At 26.8% G+C, this 21875-nt stretch overlaps 1 protein-coding gene across 2 annotated transcripts in view; it reads right to left on the bottom strand.

Moving 5' to 3' along the window:
* Positions 1 to 21875, bottom strand: part of LOC136086677 (vasoactive intestinal polypeptide receptor 1-like) — a 120806-nt gene that overhangs the window by 62910 nt on the left and 36021 nt on the right. For both annotated transcript variants that reach the window (XM_065808918.1, XM_065808919.1), the window contains exons 4-6: positions 14060 to 14182; positions 7724 to 7860; positions 5965 to 6086 (exon numbers count right to left, since the gene is read on the bottom strand). In XM_065808918.1, coding sequence (XP_065664990.1) covers positions 5965 to 6086; positions 7724 to 7860; positions 14060 to 14182 — 382 coding nt within the window. The remainder of the gene's footprint in view (positions 1 to 5964; positions 6087 to 7723; positions 7861 to 14059; positions 14183 to 21875) is intronic.

The following is a 21875-nucleotide window of genomic DNA, read 5'->3' as shown; positions in this document are numbered from 1 at the left end:
TTTCGCTATAGTTGCGCAGCCATCTTTTTTATAATAGGCCTCTTAGAATCGGCCTCTAAAATGTAACATACACGGCCTTGTAATATACTAGGCCATGATATATATATATATATATATATATATATATATATATATATATATATATATATATATATATATATATATATATATATATATATATATATATATATATATATATATATATATATATAACATCATAATATATTTAATTTTCTAGTAATTTTTATATGCCTCAATAAAGTATAGCAATTTTACTCAGAGAAAAAAACATAATAACTATACAAATATAGATTTAAAATACAAAACATTTAATTTAAGAATAAGATTTAAAACACAAAATAAAAATTAAATAACTTACAACAAAAAAACTATTAACAAAATATTATGATTGTACTTTTAACATCATATTCTAATTTTTTTAAAGCAATGGATTTTAAAAAAGTTATTTTTATTTTGATGAATTTTCGTTATCACTAGAAGTGAGAGCAAGAGTAAAATGATTTTCTTTTTTACAGACATGCTTTTAAATTTATATGACTATAGTCTTTTTTTTTCTTTGTAGTTTTGTCTTTTTTTATAGAAAAGACTGGTATGCACTATCATATTAATAGGATAATGTAAAAGCTGAAAAAATGATTGGCATAAAGATTTGAATATAAAGCTAGTATGAAGATTAAAATAAATTTTAATGTAAATTAAAAATGTAAATTGCATACACTTTTACAATATTAAACTGATATTTATTTATATTTTATTACATTATTAATTATTTTTTTTTAAATATAAAAAGATTTTGTTTATTAAATTTTTACACTTTACTTATATTTTATATTAAAGTGTAAAAAAAAATATTTAAAAAGATAAAAAAAATGGTCACAGTTGCCATTGTCATGGTTGAGAAGTATAGGAGCGTGTTTTATTTTCAGGTATGTTGAGGCATAGTTAATTTCAAGTGATTCTCTAACTTTACCTTCATCATACTCTGATTTTATTGCTAGAGTTTTCAAATGTGACCAATCAAACATATTATTACATTTTCTATCATGTTTGGTTGCCCCAGATGCATCCCATTTATCTTTTAAATTTTTTTGACACCGGGATTGCTATTGGTAATTAACTTTGACTTGTTGCATAAAATATTTTTTAACGTAGGTGGTGTAGTAAAAATTATTCTGACATTGTAAGGTTTAAGTTCTTTTCTTGTTATACAGTGTAACACTTTTAATTAAAAGCAAGTAGTTTCTAATGAAGCGTCTTTACAAACTGCTTCATCAAGCCCAATTTAATGTGTAGTGGTGACAAGAGCACAGTTTTTAGATTACCAGGATGTTCCCACATTTCGAGTTCGTACTTTATATTCTTTATATTTTAATGGTTTGCTCTATTATCCCAAAAACACAGAAAACTTTTAAATTCAATAAATCCACCCTGGAGATGAAGCAAGAATGCTAATAATAAAGCTCTATTCAAGATGGTAGATCTTGACTAGAGCTTTATCTGGTAGAAAAAGCTTCATTCAAGATCTGTAACCTTGAATTGAGCTTATTCTTTCCCAAGATCAAGAATAGCTCAATTCAAAATCTGATGATGGTAGATCTTGAATAGAGCATATCTTTTCAAAGAATATTTGGTCTATTGCAGAGCATCTAATAGACATCTAACAAAAATAAAAATTTACTGTTTGTTCTGAGTATATATGAGGCACAATGCAGGAAAAGTTACCAAATTTTTCAAATTCTGACAAATTATTAATGTTCTAGAAAAAAAAAAGGCTTATTTCTTAATTTTGACGTATGAAATTATTTACACTTTTGTGCTTTTGAATAATTGTTTTAATTAAATACTCTGCAAGTGAAAACTTTTGATATTTTCTGTTTTGTTTATTAGCTAAATTTAGCGTTGAGTTGGTCTGATATGTATTTATGTCTCATATATCAACAACTAATACTTCTTTAATATCAACATTTTGAAAATTAATTATATTGAGTTCATAATTTTATTTGAACCTAAAAACTGTTTAATAAAATGAAGCAGTTTTTGATTTAATATGCAATAAAAATAATGCAACAATATAGTAATAGTATTTTGTAACATTTTTTGTCATGGGAAGGGTGTATTTGGCAACATTTTAACACCTTTCCTAATATAACAGTCTCATAAAAAGCAGAAATGTATATTATCAAAATATTAAGATCGATATTAAAATATAATAAGTCTAGATATACAAACAAACTCATGTTTAAAAAATTTTCCTTAGAAAAAAGTGCATTTATTCAGATTTTTAAATTAAATTCACTTAAAGAATCCTAAAAGAAACTAGAGTTTTTACAAACCCAATGTTGTTAAACTTTGAAGAGTTTAATAGCATTTCTTAATCTAAATTCAAACTAAAATATATATAAATATTTATCATAAACTAATATTAGGACTTTTTTTTGTTACACTGTGTTTTTATTAAATCAATATCTTATAAACCAATTTACAAAAAAAGATCTGTATAAGCATTAATGGTTGTCAACCAGTCATAGATAAATGTTATGAATGTAATATTTCATTTATAATGTCAATCATAAATGTTTATTTCTTTTTGTAGGAAAATGTCAAGTTTACATTTAAAATTTACATTTTCAACTGGGAGAGAGTACCATTTGTTGATTACTTGCCAAGCAAATAAGCTTTGACAAGAATATGTTCTTATTAAATTGATTTTATTTTAGGTCCCTGCGAATCAGAAATTTAAATATAGAATCGAAACTCAAATAAGTTCATCTATATTTTTGTAAATCACAAACCATATAAAATTTGTATGATTTAAAGACTTCTGCTCTTGTAAGTAGGAATTAGTCATATTTTACATAATTTTAAGTCAATTTTGAAAAACAATACTTTCTCTATTTATTTACTCCTTTGAAATAGATTTATAAACGTGAAAAAAGTATTTGCTAATTTTTAAACAGTTTAAATAATGTCAAAAAAATTAATTGCAACATTTTTTAAATTATCTTTACTTTATAATTGAAAATTAAGTTTGGTACAAATGAAAAAAGCAGCATGGTATAAACCTGTTTTTACATATACTTGTTTTAAAACTGTGCTATTGTTAAAAAATTATCTGCACATTCAACTAATTTACTTTAATTACCCAGTATGCATGCATTGCCATAAAGGTGTTTGTAAAAAGTGCAACAGATAACCCAAGAAAAACACCTGCCCACTGGGTTCTTTTTTAAAAATTTAATTTCTATGACAGCTACGATTACTTAAGAAACAACATTCTAATAATGTTTTATATATATCACAGATCATCCAAGATATATCTTAAAAATCTGGAAAACTGTTTAGATTAAATATCCGGAAAAAATCAGGAATATGTTTTCCCTTACTTTTACTTTAATTTTGCTACTAGTTGAGTTTTTTCTAATTTTCTATCAAACTTTTTATAATATTTTTATGAGTGATTAGTGAATATGTTTAAAATACAAATATATTGCAAAAGTATATACCTAAACTTGCAAGTATGGAAAATGTTTTACATAACTGGAAAACCTTAAAGTTGAAAAAAATATTTGGAATTCTGGAAATATTTAGAAAAAGATAATCCCTGATAAATACATTAGGGTAGATCATTAAAAAAAATTGACTTTGAATTGTGATAATTTGTTGCTCCTGGATAATATAAAGTAAATGGAGAAAAAATATTTTGATTTTTTTAGTGTCTTCCTTTGGCTCAGGGGGCCTTAAATCACCATATTTGTATATTTTTATGTTTTTTATCATTAGTTAATTACTTAGTAATTTGGTTATAAAATTTAGCCTTGAATAGTGTAAATTGTTGTGAACAATATAAGTTAAATAGAAAAGAAAAAAAAAAACTTTTTTTTTGTCTTCATTTGCTGCTAAAAGACTTTATTTTACTATATTTGTGCATTTTTAGGCTTTTTTATTGTTATTAAATTACTTAATAATTTTTGTTCTATTATATTGTATGTTAAATTGCAATAAATTGTTACTATTGGATGATATATAGAAAATAGAATAGTAATCAAGTTCTTTTTGGCTTTTTTTTTCTGCTGGGGGACTTATATTTTGCATTATAGGCTTTTCATTGGTATTTGATTATTAATTTAATCATAATTTCTTAAATGTTTTCTAAAATAAAACTACGGATGGATTAATAAACCACTTTCTAATTATCTACCCAGTGGTTTAAACTAGCTTTTTTTAAATTTATTTTAGGCAATTATAGGCTTTTCATATCATTTTAAATTACTTAGTAATTTACTATATATTCGTAAATAAACTGTAGTGATTTTAACTTGTACTTTTTAAAAATATTTTTATTTAATTATTTTAAAATAAATTGTAGAAAAATTGACTATTTATTAGTATATAAAAATTATTATATTATTAGTATTATAAAAATTACTCATATCCATATATATACTAAATAATCCATCTGTATATGATATGTTGAATTTAAATCTATTTTTAAAATTCCATTTTGCAAATTGAATAAAACTAAGTTTATATTTAGAAAATTAAAAATATTTTGGTTTGCGGCAAACTATGGCTGTTACAAGACCGCTGCTGACTTCTCCTGTTTATGACATCAAATGTGTACTTATTACTCGCAAACCTCCAACTGTTAAGGAAGTCATGCAACAATATTCTTTTTTTAAATCACATATTCCTAGGACCACCAAGTCAAGCACATGGTTTCTAGAGTTTCTGAAAAAGTTATAAACATTTGGTTAAAATCTGGAATTGTTACAATGTCCAAACTGTTACAATGCAAAGAGTGCAGCAGAAATGAGAACCTTTGCACAACAAATTGAAAATGATTCTTAAAAGAAAAGGCAAATCAAATAATTCAACAGTATTATTTGCTAAGATGGAAATTTTTGTTTTGATTAATATATTGCTACATGTCATTTTCTTAATTTAGGTAGCTGCATATGCCCGAGAATATCAAAAGTGCCAGTACTTGTGCACGAATTTTTAATGGATCAAAAAAATGAAAACAATATGGTTATTGGTCCTTTAGTGAAAGAAAGTACTTTTATATTAACCAAAGCATTTGAAAGACGCATAAAGAAACAAATACTATGATTTGTTTTTATCTATTAAAAGCAGTCTAAAAGTATCAGTTAGTATCACTTCATATAGATGCAGAAATTGATTCTGGTGAGGAGGAGTTTATAAATGACACTCAGAGCAATGTCAATGATAACCAGTTGTCAGATTTCTTTGAATTAGCTAGTGAATCTGGCAGAAATATAAGTTTGCAACAATTGTCAGAGAATGTGACAGATATGATGTATCTGATGCTGCTGGAGCTACAATTGCAACTGCCACAGTTTCAGATTACAAAACTATAAAACATGACATAATTGATTAAACCAAGTTAAGGCTTCAAAGACAATTGCTTAGAACTAAATTATCACGCAAAGAAAAGTTAGCTATGTGTTCAGTAGGCCAAAATCAATTTTCTTTGATGGGAGAAAAGATAAAACTTTTTGCTCTGGTTGCATACTTTATTAAACAAATTGAGATTTCTCAAGCCAACGATTTTTAAAGCCAGTTTGCACTGAAAGTTTTTGTTTTCATCGGTGACTGAAATTATTTTCTAATGTTAGGGCCAATTTTTACTTAATTTTTTTTTTTTTTTGGTTTTGAGATATAAATTTTTTGTTGATAACAAATAAAAAGTATTAAATGGGAGGGGGGGATGGTCTTAATAAGCTTAGGGTGGGTCGGAAAAATATCAAAAAGTTAATAAACGGCTGGGGACGTTTATGAAGGACTCGAGAGTATGTCACAAAGAAAGAACAAGATTAAATCACATAAGGTAAATTGTAGTACATTGACTAACCTGAACTGAATGAAAAATAAACAAGTTTTATAAAACATCAACAACATAGAAGTTTAAATAATTGTACTTACATTAACAATAAGAGTACAATAAAGCCAAAAAAACATGCAGCAGCATCAATTATACGAAGAAAGTATCCCAAATCACCAAGTATTCGTTTATTAAATTTATTATCAATTTCATATTGATATTGCTATATTGTTAAAACAAAAGTTTTAGAGAATATTGCATTTAATAAATAAATTTGTTATAAAAAAAAGAAAGCACCAGAAAACAAGAATTAAAATACCCTAAATTTATTACAAACTAACAACTTACAAACAAGAATAAATATTAATTGTTAGTTTGCTAAAACATATTTTTAAATATCGATAAAAAATATTCATTAAAAAAGTCTAGTTACAAATTTAAAGTTAATTATATTCCAGAACTTATCTAGGCTCTATCAAAAAACAATATGTGCAATATAATCTGCTTTAACCCCACATATAGTAAATATGGGGGGGTAAAACCCCATATTTACTATAAATAGGGGGCAGGGGGGGTTTAACCAGATTATATATGTACAGGTTTTTTCAAAAATTAGTAAACTCTTTTTGGATATTTTAGACAAACACTTCCCAGTTAGCCATAAATACCATAAGGTTTTGAATAAAATACTCTAAAGGTGAGTTACAGTTGTATGTCAAACATCAAATCAATCATTCAATCTCTTAACTATCATATAATGAAAACCAACACCTCAGATTCCCGTAAACGTTGCAATTGTATTAAAAACAAGTGTCCTTTAAATCAACAGTGCCTTGTAAATAACATAGTGTATCAAGCCACTCTCTGCCCAGACACTCCAGATACCCTCCAAAATATACTTTTTCAGGGAATGAAAATGTATATTTTGGAGTTAGTGAAACTGCATTCAAACTTAGATATCCTAATCATAGAATATCTTTTAACATCGAAAAATATAAAAACAGTATTAGTTATCTAAAGAAGTATGGAGGTCAAAAGTAAGTGGAGTAGACCTGATAATTGAATTTAAAATTGTAAAACAATGTAGATCTTACAATTCCACAATAAAATGATGCAGCCAATGTCTATATGTAACCAATGTCTGCTTAGACTCATTTTAATAAAATTAGCGAAACTTTGAAAATATACAAAAACATAAAGTTATATAATTGACTAAGTTTATTTTTTTTTTGTTATTAACTAATACATTTTTACACATTTTAAAATTGCATTCAGTTATGTTAATGTTATGTGCTAGTAATATATATATATATATATATTACTAGCACATACATATATATATATATATATATATATATATATATATATATATATATATATATATATATATATATATATATATGTATGTATGTATATATATTTATATATATATATATATATATATATATATATATATATATATATATATATATATATATATATATATGTATATATTACTAGCACATAACATTAACATAACTGAATGCAATTTTAAAATGTGTAAAAATGTATTAGTTGATAACAAAAAATAAATAAACTTAGTCAATTATATAACTTTATGTTTTTGTATATTTTCAAAGTTTCGCTAATTTTATTAAAATTTATATTTAAATTTATATTTAAATTTATTTTAATTATTATAAATACTCTTTTAATACAACTTTAAAATATTTAATTAAGTCGCTTCTGTCTTTTCTACTTTCTCTTCATATTTTATGTAAAGGAATGACAAGCAAGTAATCAAAATGATTTAAATTTGTAAAAAAGTATATCTTTTTTTTTTTTTTTATTGAAAACAACAAAAAAGAAAATTCAATATACCCATTTTGATATTATTCCTACTTCATAAAACACCAAAAATTTTCTACTAATCTTCTCCTCTTCTGTAATTTTTGAACAGTAAGTAGTATAATCAACTTTTCCAAATGTTCCATTTTTACACAAAACAGGTATTACACCTGAAAAAAAAATCTGATATTACACATAAAAAAAAAAAAAATTAGACGTAAAAAGTAATAAAAAAAGGATATAATAAATCAAATAAAAAGTAAAATAGACCTAAATACAAATTAAATTACACCTAAAATAAACAGTTTTTACACACAAAAAAAGAGGAATTGCATTTGAGGAATAACCTCCTTAACTATAGTAGGCATTAGGGAGCCAGGTATAATTAAAAAAACAACAGTTACTACATCAAAAAAATGCATTAATTAATTTTATACTTTTTTTTTCCATGCTTTTTTCATTTTTTATTTTTAGGTAAAAAGAATAATTAAATTCTATGCAAACTGTAAAAGTATAGTTATTTTGAACTTTTAAATGAAAAATCATTCTTAACAATTAATAGCAATTTGTTTATTCTTAAGACCATTATACTAAGCTACATATTTTTTTAAGTTTTAGATGGAAATATACTATTAACATAATAAGTATGTTAAGCACAATATGCATTTTTAAATCATTTTAAAATAACTTTCTGATGTTATTTGCACAAAAACTTTTATCTAATGAAACAAAAAATAAAGAAAATCAAAACATTATTTATTTATTAAATTAATTTAGTTTTTGTTGTGAAGAATTCATTTTTTATCTTATTTTCTGTTTTTACTTTTATTATTATTATTATTATAATTATTATTATTATTAGAATTTATAATTAGTTCTTTTTTTGTTTATTTTCATAAATATTTTGATAAAATTTTATTTTATTTTTCTGGATAAACTGTGTACAAATTTTTTATTTCATTTTTACTATTTTCATGTGTGTACACAAACACACAGATATACATTTATACACACACAAAGATACATACACGCAAACACACATATTTATAGTATATATAAATATAAACATATATATTTACGTATTTTTTAAAAGTTTTTTTAGGTCCCCCAAAAAAAGATTTGGTCACAGAACACCACAGAAGAGCATTGAACTTAGAAGTTTACGCCTCCTTCCTTACTGACGCACAGTGACTCAAAAAGGTAAAAAAATGGCCAAAATCCATAATTTGAAAAAATTCCTTTTAATATAAAGAATCACTTTAAACTATTGAAATATAAATTAAACAAAAATGAATCAGTTTCTTTCTTAACCTGCTTAGACACCCCCTAATATTTGTCTAGGTATAAAACATAAAAAATGTTGCGAATTTCGTGAAATTTTTTATACATAGTCAAGTTATTATTACAGACTGAAAATACTAAGAGGCATAATTTTGAAATTCGTAAACGTCAATCTATCTGTAATGAGCAACATTCCAAAATAAAATTGGGATGTTTTTAATTTTATTATTTCATTTTTTCATAATAAAAAACCAAGAAAGTTATTTGAATTGAAGTCATTTTTTTAGAAATATAAAAGACATCTCAAATTGCCTACAATTGCCTACCTTCCCAATATACTTTTATGATTATCAGAAGCAATTTAAACAACTTCCTGAATAATTCAGTCCTGCCCTGTTGTCCTTACCCAGCTGACATTTGTTTTTAAAAGTTACATTCTAAATGCATTTTAAATGTCTTTTAAACATTTTTTAATTATTCTTCCATAAAGAACGCTTAAAAGACGTTTAAAAAACGTTTAAAAGACATTTAGAACATAACTTTAAAAAACAAATGTCTGTAGGGTAATGTCCGTAAACATCAAGCTATCATTATGCTTATCTTCCTACCATTTTTAGTTTAACTAAGGTTATAGCACAGAAAAAATAAAAAATTTAAATTAAAACTAGTATAAATAAAATTTTAAAAAAATATTGTTTATATATATACATGTATATATATATATATATATATATATATATATATATATATATATATATATATATATATATATTGAGGGAGAGAGAGAGCAATAGAGATTTAATTCAAATGAGATTGATTGATGACCTCTATTCTTCTGATCAGAGAATTAAAGCTCTAGAAGTGCAACAGAGTGAAGAATCGCCTAAACTAGGAGCATGTGTTGATTTTATCAGGCAACTTAAACAATATCATCTTTTAGTATACAAAGCAACATTAAAAACAACATAGACCTTTCTTCAGTTAATTATATCTATAAAAATAAAGAAAAATAATTAAATGAAAATTTTGCGGCCTTCAACAACTACCTAGGAAGTGCCCAGCATTTGGGAAAAGTGGTAAAAAATGTGGAAAATTGAACCATTTTAAAAATGTATGCAAAGCAAGCATTAAGTATGAAAGAACAAGAGAGGAAATAGAGAACGATAATGCTAGTGTATATTCCATTAACATGAATAATACAAACAGAGATTTATGTAAAAATAATATATTATAATAAAAAAAGTCAGGTCACAATCATACCTAAAAAATTTTGGGGGATTATCGTCTAAACCTAAATTACAAAATTTTATCTCGGTCTGAAACAATTTGATTGTATAACTATTAAAGTCCTAGGCGAACTTGAGGCAACTTCGGAAACTTAATTGAAAACGAATATTTTACGAACTGTTGCGAACTTGCAAAAAATTATGGTTTAATTGCCATGGATGTATTTAATGATAATGCAACAAAATTAGTTAACAGTAAAGAACTTATTGTTCATGGGCGTTTAATCAATTACAAACCAAATACACAGTTAAAAAATGGCATAAAACCAACTTATTTTGAATCTTGACCTCTTCCTATTCACATAACCACTAGTGATAGATAAAGTCAATGAAATGATTTAGCAAAGGTTGCTCCAAATAGTTCCTCCTGGTGAAAGCAAATGGACCTCACCACTTGTGGTTGTTAGAAATACAGATGAAAATTTATGCACATGTGCAGATTACAAAATAGGTTAACCAAAAAATATGCTCAGATCCATAACCTATTCCAAACATTGAGACTGTATTTCATAAAACGGCAGAAATGAAATATTTTCCTAAAATTGATCTCAAAGGAGCTTCTCATCAAATTGAGATGCACTAAAAGGCACAAGAAATAATAAAACACTTAATACCTCTATCGGATTGTTAAGATGGACATGTTTACCTTTTGGAAAAAAAAACTTGAATTTAAGTAAAGTTTTGACCAAATTGATGGATTCAGGAATGAGTATAAATGATAGAAAATCACTGAACAAAACAAAAAGTGCTGCATTTTCAGGGTATGAACTGTTAGAAAAGGGAGTTAACCCAGATCGTATTTGGTCAGCAAAATACTCAAAATAAATCCTCCTGATGATAAAAAGGAACTTGAGTTGTTTATTGGACTAGTAAACTTTTCTGGTTGACACATTGAAAAATATGCTGAAATATTTTACCTTTAAATAATTTAAAGAAGAAAAGAGCGTCATTTGAGAGGAGTTAATAACATCAACATGCATTTGAGTTGCTAAAAAAGAATCTTTGCGAAGAACCTGTGGTAAAAGCTTATGACATCAATCAAGATCTAGAATTAACATCTGATGCCAGTGAAAAAGCAATTTCTGGAATTTTTTCAAAAAAGGTCATCTTGTATTGTATTTCTCACGACCTTTATCAGAAATTGATATCAGATCACAGACCATTAGAATTTAAATTTGATTGTAGTAAAGAACTGCATAAACTGAGATCTGCTAGAATTTTAAGATGGGCCTTGCAAATGATGGCATTTGACTATGATATAAGCTATAAAAAGAGAGAAAACATTCCTCATGCATTATCGCGGTCTTTTCTACCACAATATGTAGAAATAGACCAAGAAATCTTCATACACTTAGTGGAGTCAGATTTTGTGAATCTTGAGCAGATAAAAAAAGAGACAGAAAATGATAGAGTACTAATGGATAATCAAACCAGAATTACCAATAATAATTGGAGCAGGTGCTCTGCGGTAGAAAGACCTTATAAATCTAGTAGGAATAAATTGACTATTGAATAGGTTAAACAGTATATAATGGTGATCTTATTGTACCTCCTACAATAATGATAAGGAAGCTTATCAAATAAGTCCATGATGACATACATTGTGGCACAGTGCAAACTTGATGTAGATTAAAGTTGAAAGCTTGGTAGCCTGGCTATTGTCAAGATGCTAAAGAATATATGAAAAACTCTAAAAAATGTGCGGAGATTATGGTAAAGAAAGAGAGGACGTTATAGATGGCCAAATAAAAATAAACCTTGGTGCAGAGTGCATATGGACCATGCTTATATATATGGGTGTAAGACTGTTTTTAATTCTAGTCTTTTTCTAGATGGCCTGAAATTATTAAAGTAATTAACCATGAAACTGCCATAGTGAAGGCAGTATTACAAAGTATTTTTTCAAGAAACGGAGTTCCAGAAGTTTTAATATCAGATAATGCTACAGAATTTTATGATACCACTCTCTACCAGTGGCTAAAGAAAATAAGTTGCTCATCTTATAAGACCCCACCTTACCACCCTCAATCTAATGGAGCAACTGAAAGAATGGTAGAGACAGTCAAATGGGTTTAAAAGCTTATTCATCAGATAAAGGTTTAATATGAGGATGTTTAAGCAGAATTCTTTTAAGTTACAGAACAATACCTCATGCAAGAAGATCAAGGAGTCCTTCCGAGATGATGGGGAGGCAGTTAAGATTTCTCACTATGAGCTTTGAAAGTGAATCACCCTTACGGTATCACCAAAGACCAGATTCAAAACCTGAACCTGTTTCGTTTATATCTCAGGCTGGGCAAAACACTGCAATCATCTTGAGGAATAACTTTTTAGGTACATTAGCACACTGTTATTAAATAAAAAAGTCCTGAGCATTGTGTAATTATGAATAATGAAGACAGTATACGTTATGATCTCATCAATAATGAGAAACTCGATCCTATCAATAGTGATAAATCTAATATGTCTGAACGACTTGTAACTGAAGAAGAGCATATCCAGAATTGAAGAAGTACATGGTCGACAAATAACTTTTAATAAGATAACTTTTTTAAAGAGAAAAAAAAGAAAATAAGAAAAAAAAAAATTTGTAAATTAAACGAAAAATACAATCAATTAAAACGAAGAATAAGTAAATATTTTAAAAGAAGAAAAGAAAAAGAAATATCTGAAAGAAAAAAAATCAAAAACAAAAGTTAAAAAAAAAGTTTATGAATTAATATTTTAATATATTTTTAATTATGATTAATATATTTACTAAATCTTTATAATTTTTTTAGCGATAGTCGTATTTATAGCATCGTTATTTGCTATGTTTTGTCATTTTATTACTGTTTGTCTCTGTAACTTTGTATGTATAAACGATTGCTGTAAAGAAAGTAGTAACCATCTATTTTGGTTATTACAATTACCTTATTATTATTATTATTATTATTATTACTATTTTTAAAATAACATGTTATTATTATTATTATTATTACTACTATTATTATCATTGTTATTATTATTAATAATTATTATTGTTATTATCATTGTTATTATTGTTATAAATATTATTTTTATTATTACAACCATTATTATTTTAATCATTTACATAAGGTGTATACTTAATGTTAGTAATCTAACCATTTGTAAACCACCGTGAAAAGTAACCAACTAACCAACTATTTCAAAAATATATATTGAATTGACAGGGGGCAAAAGCCAATACGTTTCAGGGATGTGAAGCCATAAAACTTTGTTATTTGTAGACAATCAGTAACAGTGTTTTTAGTTATAAATGGTGATTGTAAATAATAAATATAAAAAGATGGCTTACATATAAAAGATGATATACAATGTTATATTCCTAATAGTTGTGTTTTATTAACAGTACAAGACATAACACATTTTGTCTGATTTTAAATATAGCAAACTGATTTTAAATATTGTGTTAAACCCCGACACAATATGGATATTTATAAATAAAATAACTCTTTGATGTTATCATTGCAATAGGGTGATAACTTTATTATTTGTGGCTTTGCAAAACCTGCCAGATTCTTGCAGTCTCCATTAATGTAAAACTGAGAAGCTAACATTTATTTATAAATTTTTTTGAAATATGTTCAAGTTTTCTGTTATTTATTTATAATTTTTACTTATCGTATCTAAATTATCTTGGATATTAAGCATATCAAATAATTTGATTTATTGATTATTGCATGCCATACAAAGAAAAAAAAATATTTAAAGAAATATAATATAAAAATATATTAATTAAAAACCAAAATATTATGTTAACATGAAAAAATTGTGTTACCTGATTCAAAAAAAAGAAAAGGACATGGGTGATAATATATTGTGTTACTTTTAGTATTGTTCATACAATCCAAGTAGCTTCCTATAGTAGTAGCACAGTTGCCCAATGGTTGTGTTAGTAAATCTAAAATAATTGAAAAAATTTCAAAATAAATCCAAATTTGTATATATATATATATATATACAATTTTTTTTTTTTTTGTTTCCAAAATTGAAAGACTTTTTTATATATTTTCCGAAAAAAATAAATTACACTCATTCACACACACACACACACACACACACACACACACACACACACACACACACACACACACACACACACACACGCACACACTATAACCTTTTAAAGTTACGCTACGTATTGTAATGTAAACGGGATTCGTTACGTTACGTGCAAAATTTCCGTTATTTTTACGTAGCCGAGACGTAACATTGTAACGTAACGCTACGTGAAAAGTGTTACGTAACAACACGTAACATTTTGACCTAATGATACGTAATATTGTAATCTGTAGTATTTATCTCCATAATTTTTTTTATTATATGTACATAAATATACGTATAGAGAGTACGCTACTATATAGAGAGAGCTATATAAAGATTGAGAAAAAGTGAAGTGTATATATTGCACAGAAAATGCAACTGATTTCTTTTCTTTTTTTTACCAACTAACTAAAGACACATAGAGCTGAAACTAGACTTACACAAGGCTCAAGAAGGCGGTGTTATTTAGGAGTCGAGCCTCCATTTTTTGGTCCACTTAAGGGTTTATTTGCCACTCAGTCAAAGCTGAGCAGCACCAACTTATTGGTTTATCTCTATTTAACGCCCGGAGTGGACGGATTGAATTAAAACTTCCGGATGTATAAGGAGACATTGAAAAAGCGACTACGCCAAGAACCTCTTTTGACTGTCGCGGATTTGATCTTGTGCAGTTTCTGCTATCTCGCAACACCGTAACCAATTGAGAGATGGTCCGGAGCCGCAATAAGAACAGATACTTTTTTTTTTTTTTTTTTTGTATTGCTACCATCTAGTCCAAGGCCCTAGAGGGCAGAATATAGTTTATATTTTTTGTTTTTGTTATATTATTTTATATTTTTATTTTATTATGTAATTTTTATATTTTTATTCGTATTTTTATTTATATATTTTTGTTTGGTTATCAAGTGTTAATAAAAACAGATACTACATTTGGTCTTAACCATTAGGCCGAGAAGCGATCAAGTGAAACTGAAAGTGCAACTATACACATAATTGCCTTAACTAAATGAATGTACGTAACACTTTAATTGACATTATAAAAAAACTTAAAGTTTTATATACATTTTTGCTTGTGGGTTTATAAAAACTCGTGAAGTATTACGCTTCTATTATTGATCAAAAAAAAACTTAACGTAAAGAAAAACGTCTCATATCTTTGAGACGTTTTTTTTACGGTACGTTTGAAACGTCGTAGTTAAAATACGTCTCATATCTTTGAGACGTATTTTAACTAGTCTCAAAGATATGAGACGTAGTTAAAATGCGTCTAAAATATAGATTTTTTTAACGTTAAGTTACGTTTCAGTCTACACTTTTTAAAAGTTGCACTTTTATAAGTTAAAATAAAATAATTGAAACGTAACTTTGCAAATTGAAACTTTTTTTTCGCGACAAACTAGTTACAAAAAAAAAATTAACAAATTAAGACAACTCTATTTTAAAATAACGATAATAATTAGCAGTTTAAAAAAAATATTTTTTAGTTACAAATGTCTCGACAAACGCATTGTTAAATACCGTAACTCATGATCGATCATGAGTTACGGTATTTAAAAAGATTGTTTCATTTACAATATTATTTAACTATTTGATTGTTTATGTATTTGATTTTTGAAAACGCAATAGCACGCTTGTCAAAATTGAGTATAAATATAATAAAATTAAAATAAAGTATAAATATAATAAAAGTGTTTTAAAAAAATAACTAACGCTCGTGGTTTTAAAAAAAAAAATACTTTTTAAAGGTAAATACAACTTTTAAAGTCTTAAAAGTAACGTACGAAAAACAAAACATAAAAGTAGCTTTAAAAGTTAAAATAACTTACGGTACGGTTAAGCAATCTTAGGTACTTATTACCTTTAAAAGTATAACCAAACGGAAGTAACGGAAGGTAAAACATTTAAGAATTAAAACGTTTTAATTCTTTAATGTTTTAATTCTTAAATTGACGTTTTAATTCTTAAATTGACGTTTTAATTCTTAAATTGACGTTTTAATTCTTAAATTGACGTTTTAGTTCTTAAATTGACGTTTTAATTCTTAAATTGACGTTTTAATTAACGTTTAAATTAACTTTTAAATTAACGTTTTAATTCTTAAATTGACGTATTTAATTACGTTACGCAATTAAGATATGTCATAAAAATAAAATTTTTTACGTTACATTACATCTTTTTTTTTTTTTTTAGTGTAACAAATTATGACCTAACATATCGTTAAAAAAAACTGTTTGAAACATATATACTTTAGTTACGTCTTAAATCTAGATTTAGTTACGTTACGTCAAGTCTCAATTGGTTACGCTTTACAAAGTTAAAAAAAAAAAACATTTGAGACGTAACGTTGCGTATTAAAACTTTATTTTTTTTTTCGTGACAAAGTAACCAATTGAGACGGAGCTATTTTACAATAAAAATAAAATATAAAATAATATTTAGCAATACGGCAACGATAAACAAACATTTACTGCATAATCAAGTTTATATACTTAACATATAATTAAAAGTTAGAGAATGTAACCTTGTTACCAATTGTAACCGATTAAAACGTAACGTAACTTTGAAATGTTATAGGAGCAAACACACACACACACACACATTTTTTGCATTTATTTGTTCAAAATCAATTCAACTGCTTTCATTAAAAGGACTTAACATACTTCAAGTTACTTTGAACAAAAGAGAGCAATCTAATTAATGGAAAAATCAGCAGAATATGTTTTGCAAAACTTTTAGCAGGAGTTCTCTAGTGGATTTAGTAGAAAAGATTCGGATGATTTAATGAAAAAAATTCAGATATTGAGATTCCTATTAAAAAAGAAAAAAATCAGCCTGAATGATGTTTTAAATAAGTGGATTTCATTTATGACATCCACTTATTTAAATTATGACAAGTAAATAAGTTTATGTTTAAAAAACCTTGATGAAGTATACTACGTTCTTTTTCTAGGTGATCTGACATAAATTGACCAAAATGAGCTTAATTTTGTGTAGTATTAGATGAATGTCTACATAAACCTACAAAACCATAACACATTTGATGTATACATGTTGAAGTACCAATAGGTTTTGGAGTAATAGAAGTTTCATTCAGCTTGAATAACTTAAAAAGACGTCTAGATTCAGCATCATAAAGTTGCAATCCTGGTCACTCTATTATCATAAAAAATTAATTCCTGAGTTTTTTTCAGTTAAGCAAAGATTAAAAACATTTTTTAACAAAAAAATACAAAGCCATATAGTAGATAATTTCTACTTATTGTTAACCATGGTGTTCCTGAACTGTACATTTAAAAGTAGTTTGATTGACATGAATCCCGTTATGTATAATAGCTTTTACTTTTGCGCTGGCTGATTTTTCTGTTTGATTAATAAAATTAATTTGTTTAAATAAAAAATCATCAGAGCATTATTTTATGATCTACAAAAACTAATCTCACCATAGTAAAACTTTTATTAATATATGTCTCTGCTACATAACTTCTGCTTATCTGGAAGAGAATTACCAATAATAAAATAAATAAAAGTGCGCATAACGATGTCAGGTGTATAAAGTTTCTCTTACTACTTGTGGTCCCATAACTGAATTATGTTGCATAATTACTGCTTTCTATTTTCCAATTTTTAAATCATAGAATTTCATCAACCTTACACCAGGTGATAACAGATTCAATTTGTTGATAAGCTAACAACATTACACTTAATACCATATTGAAATGTTTCAAAGTAAGAATTTTAATAAATTTTAAGTAAAAATAAAAGCACTTATTTAAAAATTTGTAAATATTGTATAACATCATAACTATCAATCATAACCGATATAACTGGATATTGGTGATTACTTTTATTGATAAAGTTGTTTTTGATATCAAAAAAAGTAGCTTTATATTTTTAAAGAAATGTTTTTTTATTTGATATATTTCTAATGCTATTTATGGTAGTTTTTTGAGTTAAAGCAGCTGTTGCAATCAAAGATAAGGGTGCTCCAAGCCAAAAAGATAGAGCACTTTTTGGTCAATGTTTTCTTCCACGCACTGTATATGTTTCAAAACTTGGAGGCCAGTGTAACTCACAGATAAAAAAAAGTATGTTTGGTAACAACGTAATTAGAGTTTGGAACAGCTTTAATCCATTTTTCACGTTCAATATAACTTTTTTTTGGCATAGTTAAACCACAGCAATCTCTACTACAGGCTTACATGAATGTAGACCTGTTGTAGAGAGTGCTACGGTTCTTATGCAATTACATACAACAATCGTATTTATCCAGAAAAAACTACTATCCAATTTATTTTTTTTTACAATATTTCAAGGGAGTATAGATACCCTCGTTATCAAGTATAATATAAATATAAAAACCGTTGAAAACAAAACAAAAACAAATCAATGCAATCTTTTCATTTAAAAATCAAAATATTGGTTTCCTAAACGAAGTCCTGACTTCCTTTTTGAACCTCCATTATCCGTAACCACCGGTCCTGATCAGACCACGTTCTGAAGGTGCACATTCATGTCGTTGTATTCAAGTGCCTCCATCACTTTTCTGTTAAAATTATTGCCCACTACTTATAAAGTATTTTTATTGTTTCATGCAGAATTATCAAGACAAGTTTTTTAATAATCCGGTATTGCAGAATTAACCTATTTTCCTTCAAATGTGTTTTTTTGGTAAATAAAAGATGAGGTTTTTATTTTTGTTTCACCAGTTTTTTTGCAGGAGCATTCAAATTTGTATACAACTTGATAATAATTTATAGGAAGAAGGCTTTTATTTTTGTGGTAAGTATATGTTGTTAAATTTTAAGTGATTTAATGACCAATGCTTTTTATTAAATTTTCTTAACAATAACAATAGCAATAACAACAGATATTCTGAAATAAAAATTTTTAAATTTCATGGTTATTTACTAATAGTGCGAGCACTAACCTAAGGTAAACACCAATTAAATAAAAATAGCAATCATATAATAATATAAAAGTATATTTAACAAGAAGAATCATAATAAAAGCAATACTACTATTAGATATAGTAATGACAATAATAATGAGTATATTAATAATAATGATTATATTAATAACAACGACTCTCATACGACTCGTGTTACTAAATAATTACGATGCTGTGACGAGGAGGGGTATGGGGGTCTATATTAAACAGTAAGTAATAACAACGGAAATAAAAATGAAGATAATATTAACATTACATATAATATTAATACAAATAACAATAACAATAGCAAAAATAATCTATTATGAGCCTTACATTTTACATACAGTATTTTTTCTAAAAAATAGTCAAAAAGATGGTTTTTAAATTGTGAAATAGAATTGAGTAATTGAAGATGAAAAGGTAATTTATCCCCCAATTTTATGCATTGGTTTGTGATAGAATTATCACCGTGTTTTACCGAGCCACGATTTGGGATAATTTAAGATTACTAAAAGGTCTAAGATATCAGAACTTTTTTTAGAAGTGAAAAAGTTGAAGAATGATGGAGGGTAGTTTACTTGTTTATGATTCCAGACAAATAGACAACTTAATAGATAAACAAGAACACAATTTGAGTATTTTTGATAAAAGTAAAAGATCTCAGAATTAGAATGATATTGTTTAAAGTATATTATTTTTAAAGCGTTGTTTTGTAGGTTAGATAATCTTTAAAAAGTTAATTTTTTTTAATGTTTTGATTGTTATGAGTAAGTTAGTGACGTCAGCAAAATGACAAGCCGTTGAAAGTTTTAGAAAGCTAAAAATAAGGAAAAGCAATGGTCCTAATACAGAACCTTGGCGTACACGTGTGTAGCATTTTATTGGCAAATATTTGGCTTCATTATGGTGAAAAAAATGCGATCTACTAATAAGATATGATAAAAATCAATGGAAAGCAATACCTCGAGCACCATGGTGTTCCAATTTAAAAGGAGGATGGAGTGATCAACATAATCAAAAGCTTTCTCTAAGTCAAGAAACACTTAACCTCGAGCTTATTTCTGGAACCCAAAGTCAAGATTCAATATTTTTTAATAAAATGGAAAAAATGTAGGGTTTTTTATTACGTAAATTTTTTTTTGTGTTTTTATAATGTTTTCCAGGTTAGCATTTTTTTTTACCATTTTCAACAAAAACATTATTTTTTATTAATCACTCTTATCAGGGTCGTCCTGAAGAGATTTTGATGGGAGAGTGGGATAACGTCACTCCTCCCCCTCATAAAAATCTCTTCGGGAAGGTCAGATATGTCATGACATAACTGTTTTTTGCCAACTAAAGCCAAAAAAAATATTTTTTAAGGTCCTTGTTGGCCGACATTTGCCGACTGCCATCTATAGATCCGATTTTGCCGACTCCAGTGTTTATTTGCCGGCTAATAAAATTCGTAGGGGGTTTAACTTTTCCATCACGGCATGAATTACGTTTGATTTTGACGTTAGTAATGGTATCTTTAAGACAAACTTCAAAATCGTACCTACCAGTTTTATTGTTAATAATAGTTATGTCAAGAAAATTTGGGGTGTAAGTTTCATTTTCAATTCCCATAGTGTACTGAATATTTTTATGTTGGTTACAAAGTAATACTAAAAAGCTTTTCGAATCTTCAATAGGAATGGGAGTCATCAACAAATCTTTTAATTGACTTTACATGAAGATTATTGGAAACCACATGTGCAATAGCATATGTTTCATAAAACTGTAATAAACGCTCGGCAACTACTACTTTAAGTCCTTAACCAATAGATTCAGAATCTAAATGTTGTGTTCATATAAAAAAGAACAACGCAAAAAGCATATATTTAAAAGTATTTTTTACTTCATCAAAGGTAAATTTTGATGTAAACTAGTACCTTTTCTTAATTTCTCGATAAGGTCAATATTTGCTTCCTTTACTGGAACTGAAGGATTTAAATTATTCACATCAAAAGACACTTTAGTTTTACTTTTATCAATTTTCCATAATTTAGCAAAGTATTTAAATTGTTGAAAGTTTTTTAAATGTGTGCTGTTTTAATTAAGGATGGGTTGTATCATATCAGTTAAGAATTTTGGAATTCGTATGTAGCTGATCCCACAGTATTAATAATAATTCGCATCGGGTAGTTTTTTTCAGGCTTGTGGGGTATTATGATTCCATACAAACGAGGTGGCATAGCATCACTCGGGTAAAGATAATTATGCATGTGCGGCCGTGGTGCAGTGGTTAGAACGCTTGCTTTAGAAGCAGGAGATCCAGGTTTGAAACAACCTCTGGAATATGTTCGCGTCACGGTAAGGAAGGAGGCGTGAACTTCCTAGTTAAATGCACTTCCGCGGTGCTCTGTGACAAGACCGTTAGGTCGTCTTGGGGCACCTAAATAAGAAAAAACAAGTCAATCTACGTTGTTTCACCGTAGATTGACTTGTTTTATTTAATTTTCTGAGCAGGGTTGCCAGAACTTTCTACGTATTAAATGCCAAAATTTTAAATGTAACATACCAAAATAATGCCATTCCACCCTTAAAAATTTCAATAAAAATGCGAAGTTATGAAAGCTATATTTTCATGTTTAAACTC

Source organism: Hydra vulgaris, chromosome 11 (assembly GCF_038396675.1).
Source record: "Hydra vulgaris chromosome 11, alternate assembly HydraT2T_AEP".
Classification (NCBI taxonomy): Eukaryota; Metazoa; Cnidaria; class Hydrozoa; order Anthoathecata; family Hydridae; genus Hydra; species Hydra vulgaris.
Note: the sequence above shows the minus strand (reverse complement) of the source record. Positions and strands in the feature narration are given on the sequence as shown.